General features: G+C 41.4%; 1 protein-coding gene across 13 annotated transcripts in view; it reads right to left on the reverse strand.

The window, feature by feature from the left end:
- The window catches only part of ST3GAL3 (ST3 beta-galactoside alpha-2,3-sialyltransferase 3), a 256,620-nt gene that overhangs the window by 109,412 nt on the left and 130,923 nt on the right, over positions 1-16,285 (reverse strand). For all 13 annotated transcript variants that reach the window (XM_077334059.1, XM_077334052.1, XM_077334054.1 and 10 more), the window contains one exon: positions 1,278-1,372. In XM_077334059.1, the coding sequence (XP_077190174.1) occupies positions 1,278-1,372 (95 nt within the window). The remainder of the gene's footprint in view (positions 1-1,277; positions 1,373-16,285) is intronic.

Genomic DNA, 16,285 nt, shown 5'->3' on the forward strand with positions numbered 1-16,285 from the left:
CGTGTTTTCCATGTGACCCGAAATCGCCGTTTTGGCGGCTGTGCATAATAAGCCATAAAGTATAGCTGAGTGACTGAATGGGATCTGTAAATTATGGCTCCAACCAATATATGTAAATGTTAGACTTTTTGGAGACCACCTCCTATGGCAAATGCCTAGGCTCATCACTCTTCGTTATTATATAATTCTGTGCTGCGAGTGTATCTCAGAAAAAAAAGCTTACAATTCTGACCACTGAGGAAGACCCAGTAAGGTTGAAACACGTTTGGTCTTATGTGCAGTTAGTTCTGTATAGTTTTAATGTAGTTTTATTCTGTTTTTAATTGTGCACTATAATAAATAATTACCATTTCCCCCCACAATCTTTGAAATTCTAACAGGGATAAGGGGCTACTGGAGCAATATCTTAACTGCATTTTTATGTAAAATAAAACAAACTGAAAAGGGTAGACCAACTGAAAAACAAATTAATAGCCTGAGCGCTCATCTCATGTCCTCAAGGACTTATGCCATTTCTGTCAAAAAAGATTGGCCTGAGCTCAAATCAATAGTACATATTATTTATAAAATCTGGAAAGTGAATATTTATACTTACTTTCAGAAACAAAGGGCAGTTCAAAATAATTAAATTTTCTTTCCAATTCACACTTCCTTTTTTCTCACAAGTATTAAAATCTTAATCTGATAGAACAGGGAAACTTGGATGCCTCCATTATTGCACTAATGAACTGTAGAATACTGTATGATTATGCTGTTCTTTACCAAATCACAATACTTATCCAGACATGACATCTTTATTTTTATTTATTTATTTCGTTTATTGACCACCACTCTCAGGCCAATTCAGCTCATGGTTTACAGTAAAACCCCAATAAAACATCAATAAAATTACAATTATAAATCCCCTAACAGCATGACCTGTTCTGCTCCCTCCCAGCTCACCAGTCTGGCCCGAGCCAAATAGCCCTCCCCTTACACCTGCCTGGTCAGCCTGATTTTCCACACATAAAAAGAGACATTGTGACTGCTGCATTATATGTATTTATGTTGTTTTCTGTATGTTTTATTTGTTGTTAGCTGCTACAAGACAGCAGGTCCAGGAGCCGTAGCCTACAAGTATAATTAATAAATAAAATAAATACGTTGCAATATTAGTCCCATATTCCAAATACTGTGATTACATCAATGACTATTGGCACCTTCTTATACATTCGTACCTTTCTAAAGCTGATGTCGCACAGAAAACAAGCTTGCAGGATACACTAGTGACAACCTACCTTGTCCTTTAATTCCAAAGGGAGGCACAAAGTCCCGAATACGTGCCCACTTTCTGAAGGAATCATCCAAAAACATTGGTGCTGGCCTGGAGAACCTAAAATACAAAATGAAGAAAAATCTTAAGAAACAAAAGAAAACAGAGAAAATAGACCAAGTGAAAAATGGAGGAACTTGTGGATCTGCTAAATTCAGGCCAACTCCTACAAAGGGCATAGAAAGTTATGCCCTATACACAGGTCAGAGTTCATGATGATACCAGTCTATCAGAAACAATAAAGAGACCAAAGAAGTCCAGCAAGTGCACAATGTATACAACTTTGTACTATAACTTCTAGGACATAAAGTGGCAGAACTCAAAATATGTAAAACAGTATATGAAGACAAAGTTAGACAAGCTTAAAAGCAATGGTAAGTGACTGAAAAGCTTTGAACTTTACTGTCAATCAACACTAGCTTTCTTTGACGTTGTAATATAGTTAGGGGAACTCAACAAAAGAGATATCACACCAATAAAGTCACTTTAAAAGAAGAGTGGGCACAGATCAGCTAATTACTGAACACTAGTAGAGTGGAGCAGAGTCAGATTTTTCTTAAATTATTCTGTATAATCTATACAGCATAATTTAAATAATAAATAATACAATTTATTTGTATACCCTGCCCTTCTCAATTGCCTCTGGCCAGTTCACAACAAAATTAAACATACAAATAATATTACATAATTAAAAACAATATAATTTTAAATTGTATTTTACTTGAAGCAGGTTTTTATATCCTATGTTAAACTATTAAAAAGACACAGAATGCAGGAGAAGGCTAGCTGAAGCCAAATAAGTACACTGTGGGACTATACCACTCTCAAACAATGTATAGTCTCTAAATTTAGATGTCTAAAAAACACATATACAATTTATTTACTTTGGCAACAAAACTAACTCCACCTGTTTCAGGCTCAATTACACTCATAATTAAATTGACACCAGTCAAGTTAGGCAAGAGGATAAGAGACTTAACAATAAAAATGGCTCATGAGAAATAAGAAAACCATGACAAGTATCCATCAACTGCATATTTCTGACATAACTGATACTACATATATGAAGTGCAGGCAAAAAAATCTAATTTTAATAGAAGCTGTTACCAGACTATATATTTAGGCTCTGGTCATACTTTTCAGAGATCCTGTCAGATGCCCTCCCATGATCATTACTAATCATGAATTTTGATTTGACATCCATCTCTGTCTGTCTCTTTTTAGTAACATAGGTTTAAGTGGCCCTGAGCAGACCAGCATTTAGACAAGTCCCTAAAATCCTTCATCCTTTTTTACTCCTCTGAATGGTTACAGAAGAAAATGTCCAGCAAAGTCAGCTGTCAAACAGATGCCTGGCTTCAGAAGTAAGGGCCAAAAAGCACATGAAAATAAAATCAGAGTGGTGTCTTTTTCACTATGGAAACGTTTCTCTATTTACAGAAGGTCCTCCTTTCCATATGCTCTAGAAAGCTGTTGGAAGCAGCACATTTAGGATATTTATGACAAGAACCAATTACTTTGACTGAATTATAATACACGACTCACACATATTCAAGGCTTTAGCGGGGGAAAAGAAGGGGGCAGAGATCTGATCTGATGTTCAACTTCTTAGGTATTTTGTCATACAACTGAATTAATTCCACTTTGAATAATATCAAATGGGTTCATTCCAAAGCCTGTTTTTTCAGAGAAGTATAGCTACAAAGTAGAAATGTCCTTCAGACCTGAGCCTGACCCACAAGCTATTTCTGTTTAGTCTTTCATGTGAGAGCCAGCTCTCCCTGCCAAATGCCAGAGGAACATAGTCTTTGTGGATCTAGGATCATGAATAAGAAAAGCTCTTGTCTACTCAGTCAGTCCTACAATTGGATGCAATTACATGCTATTTAATGTGCAATTGCAATCTGTTAGTTTTTTATAACATTTGTTAGTGTGTGACAAATTGTGGTAACACAATATTAGCAGGATATGGCAGATGCCTTTTAACATCTACATAAAGCCACTGTGAGTAGTCATCTGAAAATGTAGGCTAAGTTGCCACCAATACGCAGATGACATTTGGCTCTCTTGTGCTTCCAGCAAATGCCAGGGAAGCAGTGCAAACTGTGAAAAGGTGCCTAAAGGCAGTTTTAGGATGGATGAGGACTAACAAGTAGAAACTTAAACCTCCACAAAACAGAGGTGCTACTCATGGGGGGGGGGGAAAGAGAAATCTGACCTAGGAATTGGGATATCTCCTGTCCTGGATGGGATCACTCTGTCACTAAAAGAACAGGTTTATAGCTTGGGGATTCTGCTGGACTTGGGTCTCCTGTTGGCAGCAGTGGTGACCAGAGGTACCTTTCACCTTGCAGAGCCAGTTGTGATCCTTCTTGTGGAGAAAATGTCTTAGATTGTGGTGCTTGTCCTGCTCTACACCATTTGCCTGATATTGTCTGAGAGCTTGACACCGTTGACCTCAAGCTGTCCTTCACAGAAATTCTGTGTGATCTGACATTGTCTATGACAATGGTTGCTTAAGATTCTGTGAAGGCAAAGGGGTGGCAGGTTACAGTAGATGAGCAATTGGGATGTGAGTGTCCTGCATAGTGCAAGGGGTTGGACCAGATGACCCATGAAGTCCCTTCCAACTCTATTATTCTATGATTCCATGATTCTAAAAGCCAGTTCACTTTTAGTGGCTATTTCCCCAACATTGCATTGCAAGGTTCAGACAGAATATGGCTGATTTTTCCAAAGGAGCCTGCAGCTCTCAGGGATGCAGGCTGAGCAGATGCTTCTCTATCTCAGCTGAGACTCAGCAGGGAGAAGCTTTTCCATGTAGTGGTAGTAACTTCTACTCTATTTCATTCATTGGCCATGGTGTCACCTGCGCTAAATGCTTTTCTGTAACATCCAAGGAGCACAAGTATTTGAAGGAGCATTGGGCCTTTGCTGGCACTGTCCACAGAAGGACTGGACCAGATTGCAGTAGCTGGGGACACGGCTAACACTCTTCTCTGTGAATGTGCTTGGGAAGACGTTTTTGAGCTTACCAGGCAGTGTTTCTCAACTAGTATAGTTTCTATTGTTGGAACTTTGCCTGTACCTAAAGAAGAGAATGTGGAAGGTGCGCGCCCCCAAGTTGCTTGTGAGTTATTCACCTCATGGAAGCAATAAAACTATAAAACTGGGTCTGGGTCTCTCTGTCTCTCTCTTTCTTCTGAAGGGGAAGGAAAGGCAAATGCGTTGGGAATGGTGACTAAGCTACCCGCACCTATTTAGCCACTCATTTGCATGGATTTATGAAACAGCCACTGTTGACATTACAAGCAAAAAGGAGCTCCTGGTTTACGAGGGGCAATTCCTTTGGGAACAGAGAGTTAGGAACGTTACTCGGTGTTGTATTCTCCCAGGGAACAGGCGACTGGTGAACATGGCACTGTAAGAATGGAAGTTTCATGAATGTAACTTGGGGTGGGGGGGAAACCATATTGGGCAGCTATATACCAGCCAACCTCAGAACAGCCAACCCACACAAACTCAGACTCTCCAAAGCTTCTAAACCCCAAATGGATACCATGGGACAAGAACTGCAAACGTCACCTCAGTCCCACATGATTTCCTGGAGTTAGGACCTTTAGCAAATTCATACCCACAAAGCGGAGTGCTCTCTGTGGGGCATAAGCCGGCAGGTGGTCCTGTAGATAGGTAGGGCCCAAGCCACATAAAGCCTAAAATATCAAAAACAATACCTTGAACCTGATCTGGAAGCAAATTGGTAACCAATGCAGTTGATTGAATTATTTAAATATTTATATACAGTTATATTTTAAATGCTGTCCTAATTTCTTCATGCTTTAATGTTAAAATGCTTTAACGTTTTGATGTTCACCATAAATAACTTTCCACCACTACAAAATGAGTTTTTTCTCATATATGCTAATATGTAGTAACATTTGTATTACATAAACAGAAATTAATTTAAGCAGAAAAGTCTTTTCATGACACGGTATACACTGCAATCACAGAAATCCTTCAAATTAGAGACTATCTTGCTTTAAAACAATTCCTGACCATTGCTGAATTACCCTCTTTTGTGTTCTATACATTACAATAAACATAGTTGAACTAAATTACTGGGGAGGAGGGTGAGCAGGTGTCAGCCCACAAGTCACTCTGTTAATTCATGGTTGCTGAAATAAACAGAAGCTGAAGTCCTTTAACTTCAGGGTACTTGAAAATAGGTTAAAAGAAAGCAAAATTCTGATGGTATCCATTGCACTCAACTTTCAAACCTCTTGGTAGAAAAATTGCAGTCATTCTACATATCAAAAACTTCCTTTAAAACTTCCATTGCCAAAAATCTGTGTGTGTTCTAAGTGTGAATACTATCAGGCCAAAGAGGTGTAGCTCTATGCTTTCTGCTCTATTGTTCAAGATATAAGACTTACCTGGAAATTTGCCACTAGCTGCAGACTTGGTATCATAAGATGCACTATCGCCGTGAGGTGTGTTTGAAAGCAGATGTATTTTCATTCTTAGAATGCCAATGAATGCCTACTCCTCCCTCAGCGCTCTCTTGGCACTGTCCATTTCCAGGACCTATGCCAGCACAGCTTCATTGATGGCAAGGCTATACAGATGCGGTGCCAGCACAGCACTGTGCTGTCATACTTCCAGATATACAGTCATGTATTTGAATTATGCCAGCATAGGGTTTAGTTGGCATCCTAAGCAGTTGACCAGCTAGCTTAGACTTGTGCCCTCTCTTACCAAAACAATAATTTAAAAGTTAATATGATTCAAGGGCTGTGAAGCAGCAAATACAGTAATGCCTCTGTAGTAAAAGGGAAAGAACTCTCAAAGCATCTTGCATGTATGCATGCAAAAGGTTTATGCCATACCTTTACGGTATGTTTTTAGCACAATAAAGTTGCATTTGTTACCTATTTGTTGGTTGCACTTTTATGCAACACATTTTTTCAGCACCAGATGTGCTGTATTTTATATTCAGGGGCAAAGCAGTTTTTCAGCCAGACAGCACATATATTGCTACTGGTTTTTGCAATGTGGTTGCACAAACCATTACAGACACCTTGTGGACATTGCATTTTTCACATAAGATACATTTCCCAGGAATTTAAGTTTTCTGACTTTCTCTACTATCAGCAAACTGTTTCTCTATAACATGGTCTGTCACAGTCCTTGGATAAGAACAGTTAAAAGGCATCCAAATCAGGATCTCTACCAAATTAGATTAAAGTCATCAGAAGAGGCCAGCAGCAATCTATAAACAAAGAATACCCTGTATTCTCCTTCCATGGAGATTGTTGAACCTCTAAGTTATAAAATTAATCTTGAATGATAATTTTGTATATGCACTGTGTATATGTGCTGTTTACTTATTTGGAACCTCCTCTGCTCAATATGAACTTGAAGCAGCTCATAATAGCAAAAATAAAAGAATATAAGGTTGCCAGCTAGAGGTTGGCAAATACTTGGAGATTTTGGGAGTGGAACCAGAGGAGGGTATAGTTTGGGGAGGGACTTCAATGGAGTATGCTACCATATAATCCTCCTTCCACAGCAGCCCCCAGGTAAACTGATCTCTGTCACTTGGAGGTTAGTTGTAATCCCAGGAGATCTTCACCTACCACAAAGAAACTGACAGCAACCCTAAGAGAACACCTTGAGTACTACAAATATTTATACCCAAGTCACTTAATCGCCAATTCACCTGCCATGAACGGACGAATACACAAGGAAGGGTGGTAGACAGAACTGGTTGGTAACAGGTTGGACCTCAATGGCAAGTTCCCCTCACCCCAATCAGGCAGGGATTATATTTATCTGTGGCTATAGCCTATCCTACATTTAAATCATCATACTGCACAAAAGCCTTTTAAGTGAGCAAAACATAGCATTCAGGAGGAAGGAAATACTTTGCTTTTTTCAGTGTTTCTATTGGAAAAATTAGAGAAAAATACCCTCCCAATTTGGGGAGTGGAGTCCTGGTCCTTTAAGTCTCTAATATAGATGTATATTGTATGAAACACCAACTTCTCTTAATTTCTTTTTACTACTTTAGAGGTTGAACACATTGTTTTGTTGTACCACTTCAAGACACAAATTCTCAACTAGTTTTTTTATGCAGTAAAAGATCACCTGTCAGCCATCCCAGCACAAGTCCCCCACAGGAAACTGTTTTTGGAATGACACTAAAATCATTTTTTGGAACACAGGAGAGGACTGTATCTTTGTTAACTGAATTCATGACAGTTAACACGGACAACATGGCTACCTTTGAACTATTTTAAGTGCATTTTGTACATTGTGTACCAGAGCTCCCCCCCCAAAAAAAAGAGAGAGAGAAAAGCCATTAGTAGGGAACAGCAAAGCCCATATTAATGAGTTTTATGGAACACTGTACAGGAAGATATTCCAAAAGCTTTCTTCTGTTATATTTAACAGAACATTTACCTTGGTCACATAACGTAAAATCCATCAACATTATCTTCAGTATAGCTCTCCTCTTCTAACTTAGGGCCAGTTACAAGGAGAAAAGGGAAGGGATAGGTCAGTGAGAGCTACCTCGCCCAACTAACAATGAAGGGAGTCATTTTGTCAGATTTAATTGAGAAAAAGTCCTCCAAGGAAGAGAAACATGAAATGGAGGCATACAAGATGAAAGAGCCTGTAAGTACAGAATAAAGTGGTAGAACTCGGTGTCAGTAAGGAAGGATCTGAGGGAGAGGGGACATACACTTTTGGAACATGTAATGCTTGCTCCTGTCCCCTCGGTTTCTAAAAGCTTAAAAAACCTCTAATCGTGGCTGGTCGGCATCTGCACAGTCCCATTGTAGGGTTGCAATAAAGATGAACTTGTTTTCCCCTTTCCAAATGCAAATTCTATAAGTGCTTTTAAAGGGGTAGGATGATGGAGAGGAGCAGGATGTCCATTATCTCTCCCTCAATCCTGTAGACTAACAGCAAGAAAACTACTCAGAAGAGAAGGGTTTAATAGCTCCCTTCTGCCTAGCCATTCTTCTCACTGAAAAAGAAGCCATAGGTGTTGTGTTTGTGAAAGAAAATGGTTTTTTTAAAATGATCAAATAACATGCAGTTCTTCCACTTATGTCAGAATTTCCCAAGAACCACACACTCCAACTCCCCCTATAATATGATCTCCAAACCATAAAAACGATCCTTTTGATGCACAAAAACTCATGTATTCCTCTGTCTACTCTACAAATTTCTGACTCCAGAATCACATTTTTAAAATCCTCCTGATTTACATCACTGCTATTTAATATAAACATCCCTCCTGTGGTCCTCAGGGGACAAATTTTTAAAGAAAAATTATATAAACAAATATTTTACCAAAGGAAGGGCATGCTTGTAAAACCTCTTTATGAGAACAGCTTTTAGAGATAAAACATGTGGGAAGGATACACGAGAAACTGTCATGTTGGAACAGAGGCAAAAGGCTCTGAAACAAACCTAAAAAAAAAGGTTTGGCTTGACCTACATGGATCAGAAAAGGAATGAGGTTTCAAAGAACTAGTTCTAATTAGAGTTTTTCAAGAAGCAGATATCTAAAAGTACTAAACTGAAGTTTGCTGGACTGACACAGCAGCACTTAGTAGTTGGATTTGATAAAATACTTAGTCCCCAAACTTGGCCTATGATGAATATTATTGCAACAAAGACCCACATATAGTGCAGCTCCTATACCATTTAAGGTCCTCTCCACAATTAGCAGAATGAAACATAGTATGCAGGACCTCCCTCTATACCTTTCATCATCAGCCTATATAAAAAGGGTTGTTATTTGGGGGGGGGGGGGATCATGCTGGTAAGTCAGTTACATAAGCAGATAAATTAGAGCAGGGGAAAAAGGGATAGTTTCATTTACCAATGAAACTGAAACAAGCTAAATAGAGACAATGTTATGATAGCATCTTTGATACAACACAGTTTGCATATTTCAGTCAAAGCTTCCTGCTCGAAACATTCATACTCTAAATTAGAATCAGAATTTGCAAGCCGAGGATAAAATCCGGCTCTCGGAGGAAGATAGACTTCCCAGGTTTGGGCTGGAAAATACCTGGAGACTTTGGAGGTGGAGCCAGGAGTGGGAAGGATTTGGGGGTAAGGAGGGACTTCACTGGAGTGTAATGCTATGGAGTCTACTCTCCAAGCAGCCATTTCTCCAGTGGAACTGGAGTCTTTAGTCTAGAGATGACTTGTATTTCTGGGGGATCCCCAGGTCCCACTTGGGGACTGGCATCCCTAAAGGAAAAGTATAGTGCACATCTTACAATTTTTATTGGTTCTTGTACCTTCATGGATTTGCTTACAACTTCAGCCAACATAATACATTATATATTTAATATTTCTCAGTTATTTATGGAGGGCATTTAAAATTTAGGAGAGTTTGAAATGAAACACATTAAACAAGAATGTTCACAAAAGTGGCAATTAATCTTAAAGAAAGGTCAGGAATCTAAATAGTTTGGATCCTTTGTATGTATACAAAATAATTAACAGTTCTCTGAATTTAATAAAAATAGGCCTCCAATGTTTCTAACCAAACATGCATCATATTGTTCAATAAATTAAATTGCTCTGGCAGTCAAAGCTCTTTCAAGACAGGAAGTCGGCTTGCACTGATCAACTTTATTGCCTAATTTGCTTGCACCTGGTCACCTATGGCATGTAAAAACTGCCTTCAGGCAACCAAGCACAGATCCCATTGCTTCTGTATGTGAGCTCTAGAAACAAATGAAGCAGCTGTTATTTTTCCTTTTCCTTTCCAGAAGGCTAAAAGGGAAAAAAGCAGCTCCATTCAATATCATTCAATTCCAACTGTTCAAATCTATCCTGCTCCCCCACCCCATTAACATCCAACCTGATGAATAGTCACAGCAGAAATGTAAGGTTTGCAAACAGTTTTATATTGTTTAAAAAGGTAAAGGTATCCCCTGTGCAAGCACCGGGTCATGTCTGACCCTTGGGGTGACGCCCTCTAGCGTTTTCATGGCAGACTCAATACGGGGTGGTTTGCCAGTGCCGTCCCCAGTCATTACCGTTTATCCCCCAGCAGCAAGCTGGGTACTCATTTTACCAACCTCGGAAGGATGGAAGGCTGAGTCAACCTTGAGCCGGCTGCTGGGATTGAACTCCTAGCCTCATGGGCAGACAGCTTCAGACTGCATGTCTGCTGCCTTACCACTCTGCGCCACAAGAGGCTCATGCTTACATTGTTTAGTTTAGTCCCAATCAAAGGTATCTCACAGGGTTAGAAGGGGATAATACTGTAAGCAACTTCTTATCTATGCTGGGGCCAAAAATGGAGTATAAAATAAAATAAATAAATTACATGGCTTTTGATTCTAAAATACAAAGACTTTTTGCAAATCCATGCCCATAAAACAGAGTACCCAGAAATTCTGGAGAATGGAAATGCATATAAAAACAGAACTGCTCAACAAGGGCATGTGGAGTTCCTTGGTGGTCTCCCATCCAAATACTAACCAAGTCCAATTCTGCTGAGTTCCTAAGATCTGACAAGATCAGGCTACCGTGGGGTATCTAGGTCAGGGTACATTTGCCAGCTGTTTGGAAGCAGTGGCTGGATAGCTCAGCCAAAGTCACCTGAAACGCAACCCTTCCATGATGGAGGTCCTCCGGCTGGGTAGGAAGGGGCAGGATTCTGGCAGTGCATCTCCCATGCCTGGATGGGGTGCAATTAACACCTGCACCAGCAGTCAGGAATATGGGCGTGATTCTTGATGCTTACCTTTCGATGGAGGCTCAGGTCACAAATGTAGCCCAGTCGGTGTTCTTCCACCTTTGCCAAGCTCGGCTACTAGCGCCCTACCTGTCCTCGGATCACCTAGCCACAGTGATCCATGCAACGGGCACCTCCAGATTAGATTTCTGTAACTTACTCTACGCGGGCCTACCCTTGTCCTTGATCCTGAAATTACAAAATGCAGCTACGAGGGTCCTCACTTGAACTTCTTAGGGGGCCCATATCCAGCCTGTGCTGCATTAACTGCACTGGCTACCTGTCTGTTTCTGGATCAAGTGCAAGGTTCTGGTTTTAACCTACAAGGCTATATGCGGCCTGGGTCCTGCCTACCTGAGGGACCACTTGTCTGCCTATGACCCCCGCAGGGTGCTCCACATTGCAGGGATGAATCTTCTGGTCATCCCAGGCCCCTGGGATGTCCGCCAGGCCTAAACCAGGGCCAGGGCCTTTTTGGCTCTGGCCCCTGCCTGGTGGAATGAGCTCCCAGAGGAGCTGAGGTCCCTGACGGAGCTATCAACGTTCCGCAGGTCCTGTAAGATGGAACTCTTCCATCAGACTTTTGGTTGAGGCCGGGGGAAGATGCTGAGGTTGATTGATTGATTGAGCGATCTGTGAGTACCGCTCTACATAAAATTGCCAAGCGTGTTGGCTGACTAGCACATCTGACTGCCAGTTGTTACATCATGCGCCATTATTGGTGGGATAGGAGTTGGGAAGTTTTTGTTTTTTGTTTTGCCTGCCATCTTGCTATTATTTTCTGGGGTTGATTGTCCTTATTTTTTAAATGGGGGGTTTACTGGTTATTGATTTTATTGTATTGGGCTATTGTGCCTCTGGTAAGCTGCTCTGAGTCAACTTGTTGGGGGTGGTGGGGTATAAATTTAATAATAAAATAAAAATAAAATAAATAGTTTGTTTAGGGCACCCACAAATCTTGGGCAAGCTCTGGATGGGTTGCCATAACAAGTACATTTGGACTTATAAGTCACCCTACCCAAAACCTGGGAACCAGGGCTCTTGATCACTCAGTTGTGTTTCTTAATCACGAGAAGGAGGAGGAGGAGTTGGATCTAATATACCGTATTTCTCAACTCAAAGGTGTTTCAAAGCGGTTTACATTACACTTCCCTTTCCCCTCCCCACAACAGACACCCTGTGAGGTAGGTGAGGCTGAGAAAGCCCTGATATTACTGCTTGGGCAGAACAGCTTTATCAGTACTGTGCTAAGTCCACGGTTACCCAGCTGGTTGCATGTGGGGGAATGCGGAACCAAACCCAGCTTGCCAGATTAGAATTCCGCACTCCTAACCACTAACCAAGCTGGCTCTACCATTCAGTATTAGAAATTCTACATTTCAGATCTTGCTGTGAATATCAGGCGCCGCGGACTAAATAATCCGGTAAGCAGCAAGTGGGAGCCCGCTGTATTTATACGACAGCGGGCCTATTTTCTAGTAAAGAATATTTCCTATTAAAGCCACTCTTTCCATATTTCACTAATTACTTCATATAAACCTACCACCATGAGATCTTTCCCTTTAACTCCCACATAGAAATGCACCTTCCTTTACAGTAAATTTTCTCTAAATCTTCAGCTTTTAGCCATTTTCCAGCACCATGAATGCTTTCAGCACTGTCATTAACACCAACATTCCAATGAATGTAATAGACAGGAGTAGCACGCCAGCAGTTCCATCTCCTGTCCTTGTATTCCAGCAGTTAAAAGTAGGCCAAAGAGTGGGAACTGCTTAAATCTTATTTCCCACTGTGATATCTTAAAAATTCTATTTCAAGGACCCAAGACAGTTTTAGGCAGTCGGTGCCTCAAGAGCAATATTAAAATGCTGTCTCACCACCGCATATACTGGAATTTTCTGTTTTCCAGGCCTGGCAGACTTTGCTCTGTCACTCAGTACTAGCTCCACAGTTTGATGACAGGACCTTCCTAGCTTTCCTCACTAATACATGCCCCCCTCATTCCTATGCTGCCAAGTGAGGTTGGCATCTGTTCAGTGCTGCCTCCTCAAATCAATGTGCACCCACAGAGCACAAGTGGCAGAAACAGCTCTCCAAGCAGTGACTAACAATGTACCTTCTAACAAGTTTCACCTTATGGAGAAGCTGTTACCTCAGTTTAAGACAGGGAATACTTTAGATTTGAACAGCTTATCACAGAATAGAAGAGGGGTGTGTGACAGTCTATCAAGGATTAAAGACTCAGAATCTTTGACTGATAGGCTGTTGAAACAGAATACTCGGGAGAGCATCAGTTATGAAATGATGGTTGGGAACAGATAGTTGAAGAAGACCAAGTTCAGCACTGACTGTGAAGGAGGCAAAGAGCAGTGAGGATCAGGGAAGTTCCCCCCTCCCCAGTAGAAAAGGGACTGAGCTTCTAGTCAAAAGGAGAAATCCCTGTCCAGTGAAAAGTGAAATAAACTCTTAAAAGAGTAGTGATCATTGGCTTGTGTATAGAGAAGGATTTTGGGGTAATTGGTTGTATGTTCCAGACTTCTCAACCTTCAAGTTCGAGTTAGATTTTATTGCATGTAGCCAAAGGCCATTACAATATAAAAGAATATATAAAAGGATTTAAAACATTAAAAATCAGTAATAGTAAATAAGAGAATGTGGAATGTCAGATAATAATTACTCAACACCATAAGAACATTTCTAGATTACATTCGTCCACTTATACTATTATTCTAGTTATTTGCTTTCTGCTGAACCACTTTGGCCCTAATTTTCTTCACTGTAAGCGTAAATAATTATGCTTTGTAAGAAACAAATGAATTAGTATCCACTAACAAAAACACAAGTTTTTGCTGGTCAGAGCTATCATTTAGCCTATCTAGTAGGCCAGCAAGAAATTTGGCTTTAGGATCTGCATACAAAGGTAAGGTGACCAGATTGTCCCACTTTTGGAAGGACATATGGGGACCCCTGGCAAATTGTACTTACGTTGAAATTAAACAATATATATTACAATTTTTGTGTTCTATGCGTTCTATGAAAGTTTTTGTTGCTCCATATAGACCAAATTTTTAATCAAGAACCCCCCTGGTCAATGGTGTCCTGCTTTACCAATGTTAAAATCTGGTCACCTTATAAGGGCAAGTAAAAGTATAATGTGGGAGATGGCTTCTCAACCTTAACGAGTCAGTAAAATTCATGAATCTATGCTTGAGTCATTTAGCAGATACAGAAAAGCCTCTCTCTCAAAGTATCTTGGCTGAAAAGCAAAAACACTTACTTGTTGGCAACATATTAAGTAGATTTAGTGTGATTACAAAGCTACCTAAGTTTTATTATCAGTTGACCTCATACATCCCACCCTTGATTCCGACTGACCTGTTCTCCTCCAAGTTAAATAAAATGTTTTGTTCATTCTGAACTTTCAAAAGACTCTTGTGTGCCATTACAGAAGTGGAATATAAATGTGTGATTATGACTCTTCCCTCAGGTCCCTGGGCTAGATCAACATCAAAATCTTAAACATTTATTTTTCAGACTTTTATACTGCCATTAGAGGCAGCTCTAAGAACAGCTGGTTTTTGTATGCCACTTTTTTTTACTACCCAATGCAGTCTCAAAGTGATACAGTTAATAAAGTCTTTCTCTCCTTACCCTGTGAGATAGATGGGGCTGAGAGAGCTCAGAGAGCAGTGACCAACCAAGGCCACCCAGCAGGGCTTCATAGGTGGGAACTGAACCGAAGTCTCCAGATTAGTCGCCACCATTCTTAACCACTACATCAATCTGGCATGACAGAGTGGGATAGTTATAGACCAATTAGTACAAAAATAAAAATAAGGGCTGCTCAGCAAGAAAGAAGCAAAAAGGAGCAAGGGCAGTTCAGAAGAAGAAGAATTGGTTCTTATATGCCACTTTTCTCTACCTGAAGGAGGCTCAGAGCGGCTTACAGTTACCTTCCCTTTCCTCTTCCCACAATAAACATCCTGTGAGGTGGGTGAGGCTGAGAGAGCCCTGATATCACTGCCCGGTCAGAACAGTTTTATCAGTGCCGTGGCGAGCCCAACGTCACCCAGCTGGCTGCATGTGGGGGAGTGCAGAATCGAACCCGGCATGCCAGATTAGAAGTCTGCACTTCTAGCCATTACACCAAGCTGGCTCTCCTATTGGGTTCAGCCAATCCTAGAGTGTTTTTTGATGTGGAACATCTACTGCCGTGCTCCCTACAACAGAAATGTTGATGGAAATGACATCCAATATGCCACCTTAGGGAGCACACCAGTAGATGGCCTGCAGCAGTGGTGGTGGCGCCAGAGCAGTCAGGCCTCACACTGAGGTGTGCTCATTGCTTTGGCGCCATCACAGCTGCCAGTCTTCCAAGGCCGCTCCCACCATCCGAAGAGCAGGAGCAGCCTCAAAGACTTTTGGGGCCAGGAACAGCAAGCGTGCTCTGCTAGGCCTCTGAGGCCATTCCTGCACTCCAGAAACTGGGAGAAGCCTCAGGAGACTGCTGGGGCAGGCGGTGGCAAGCACACCGCAGCTCTATGGCTCAATGGGCTGGCACCGCATCCGCTAGCCTTTGAAGCATGCTCCCATGCTCCAGAGACCAGGAGAAGCCTCAGGAGACTGGCCAGGCCAGTTGCAGGAGGCTTGCTGGGCTGGCACCACCTCTGCTAACCTTTCCAGCCCTGCTCTCACACTTCGGAGACTGGGAGAAGCCCGGGGAGACTGGCAGGGATGGTGGCAGCAAGCATACCTCAGTGCAGGTCCCAGCTACCAAAGCTGTACCAACCACCGTGACCAGGAGCCATGCGCACAAGTCGGGGAAGGGAGAAGGGGTAGAGGGGAGGAGGGAGTTGGCAGGGGACAAGGATTCTCACCCCTTATGTAGTTGTTCCACATAAGGGATGAGAATCCTTGTGGGTTGATTTTTTAAATATACACTGTGCCCCTAGTGGCTGCAGCCAGAACTACATTTTAAAACTAAAGAAACTTTTGGCTTGGTGCAGCATGATGCTAGCTTTGAAGGCCCCCTTCAAAGGCTTGCCTAGGGTGGACTGCACCCCTGCCCTTGGCATGTCACCACTTCTGTCATTCTATTGCCACTCCCATGCACAAAGAACGTCAGGTCAAGCAATTCAGAACACTAAGATCTGAAAACGAGTAAATTGGTCAATAAATTTATCCCATTTGCAAATACA

Source organism: Paroedura picta, chromosome 4, assembly GCF_049243985.1.
Source record: "Paroedura picta isolate Pp20150507F chromosome 4, Ppicta_v3.0, whole genome shotgun sequence".
NCBI classification, from domain to species: Eukaryota; Metazoa; Chordata; class Lepidosauria; order Squamata; family Gekkonidae; genus Paroedura; species Paroedura picta.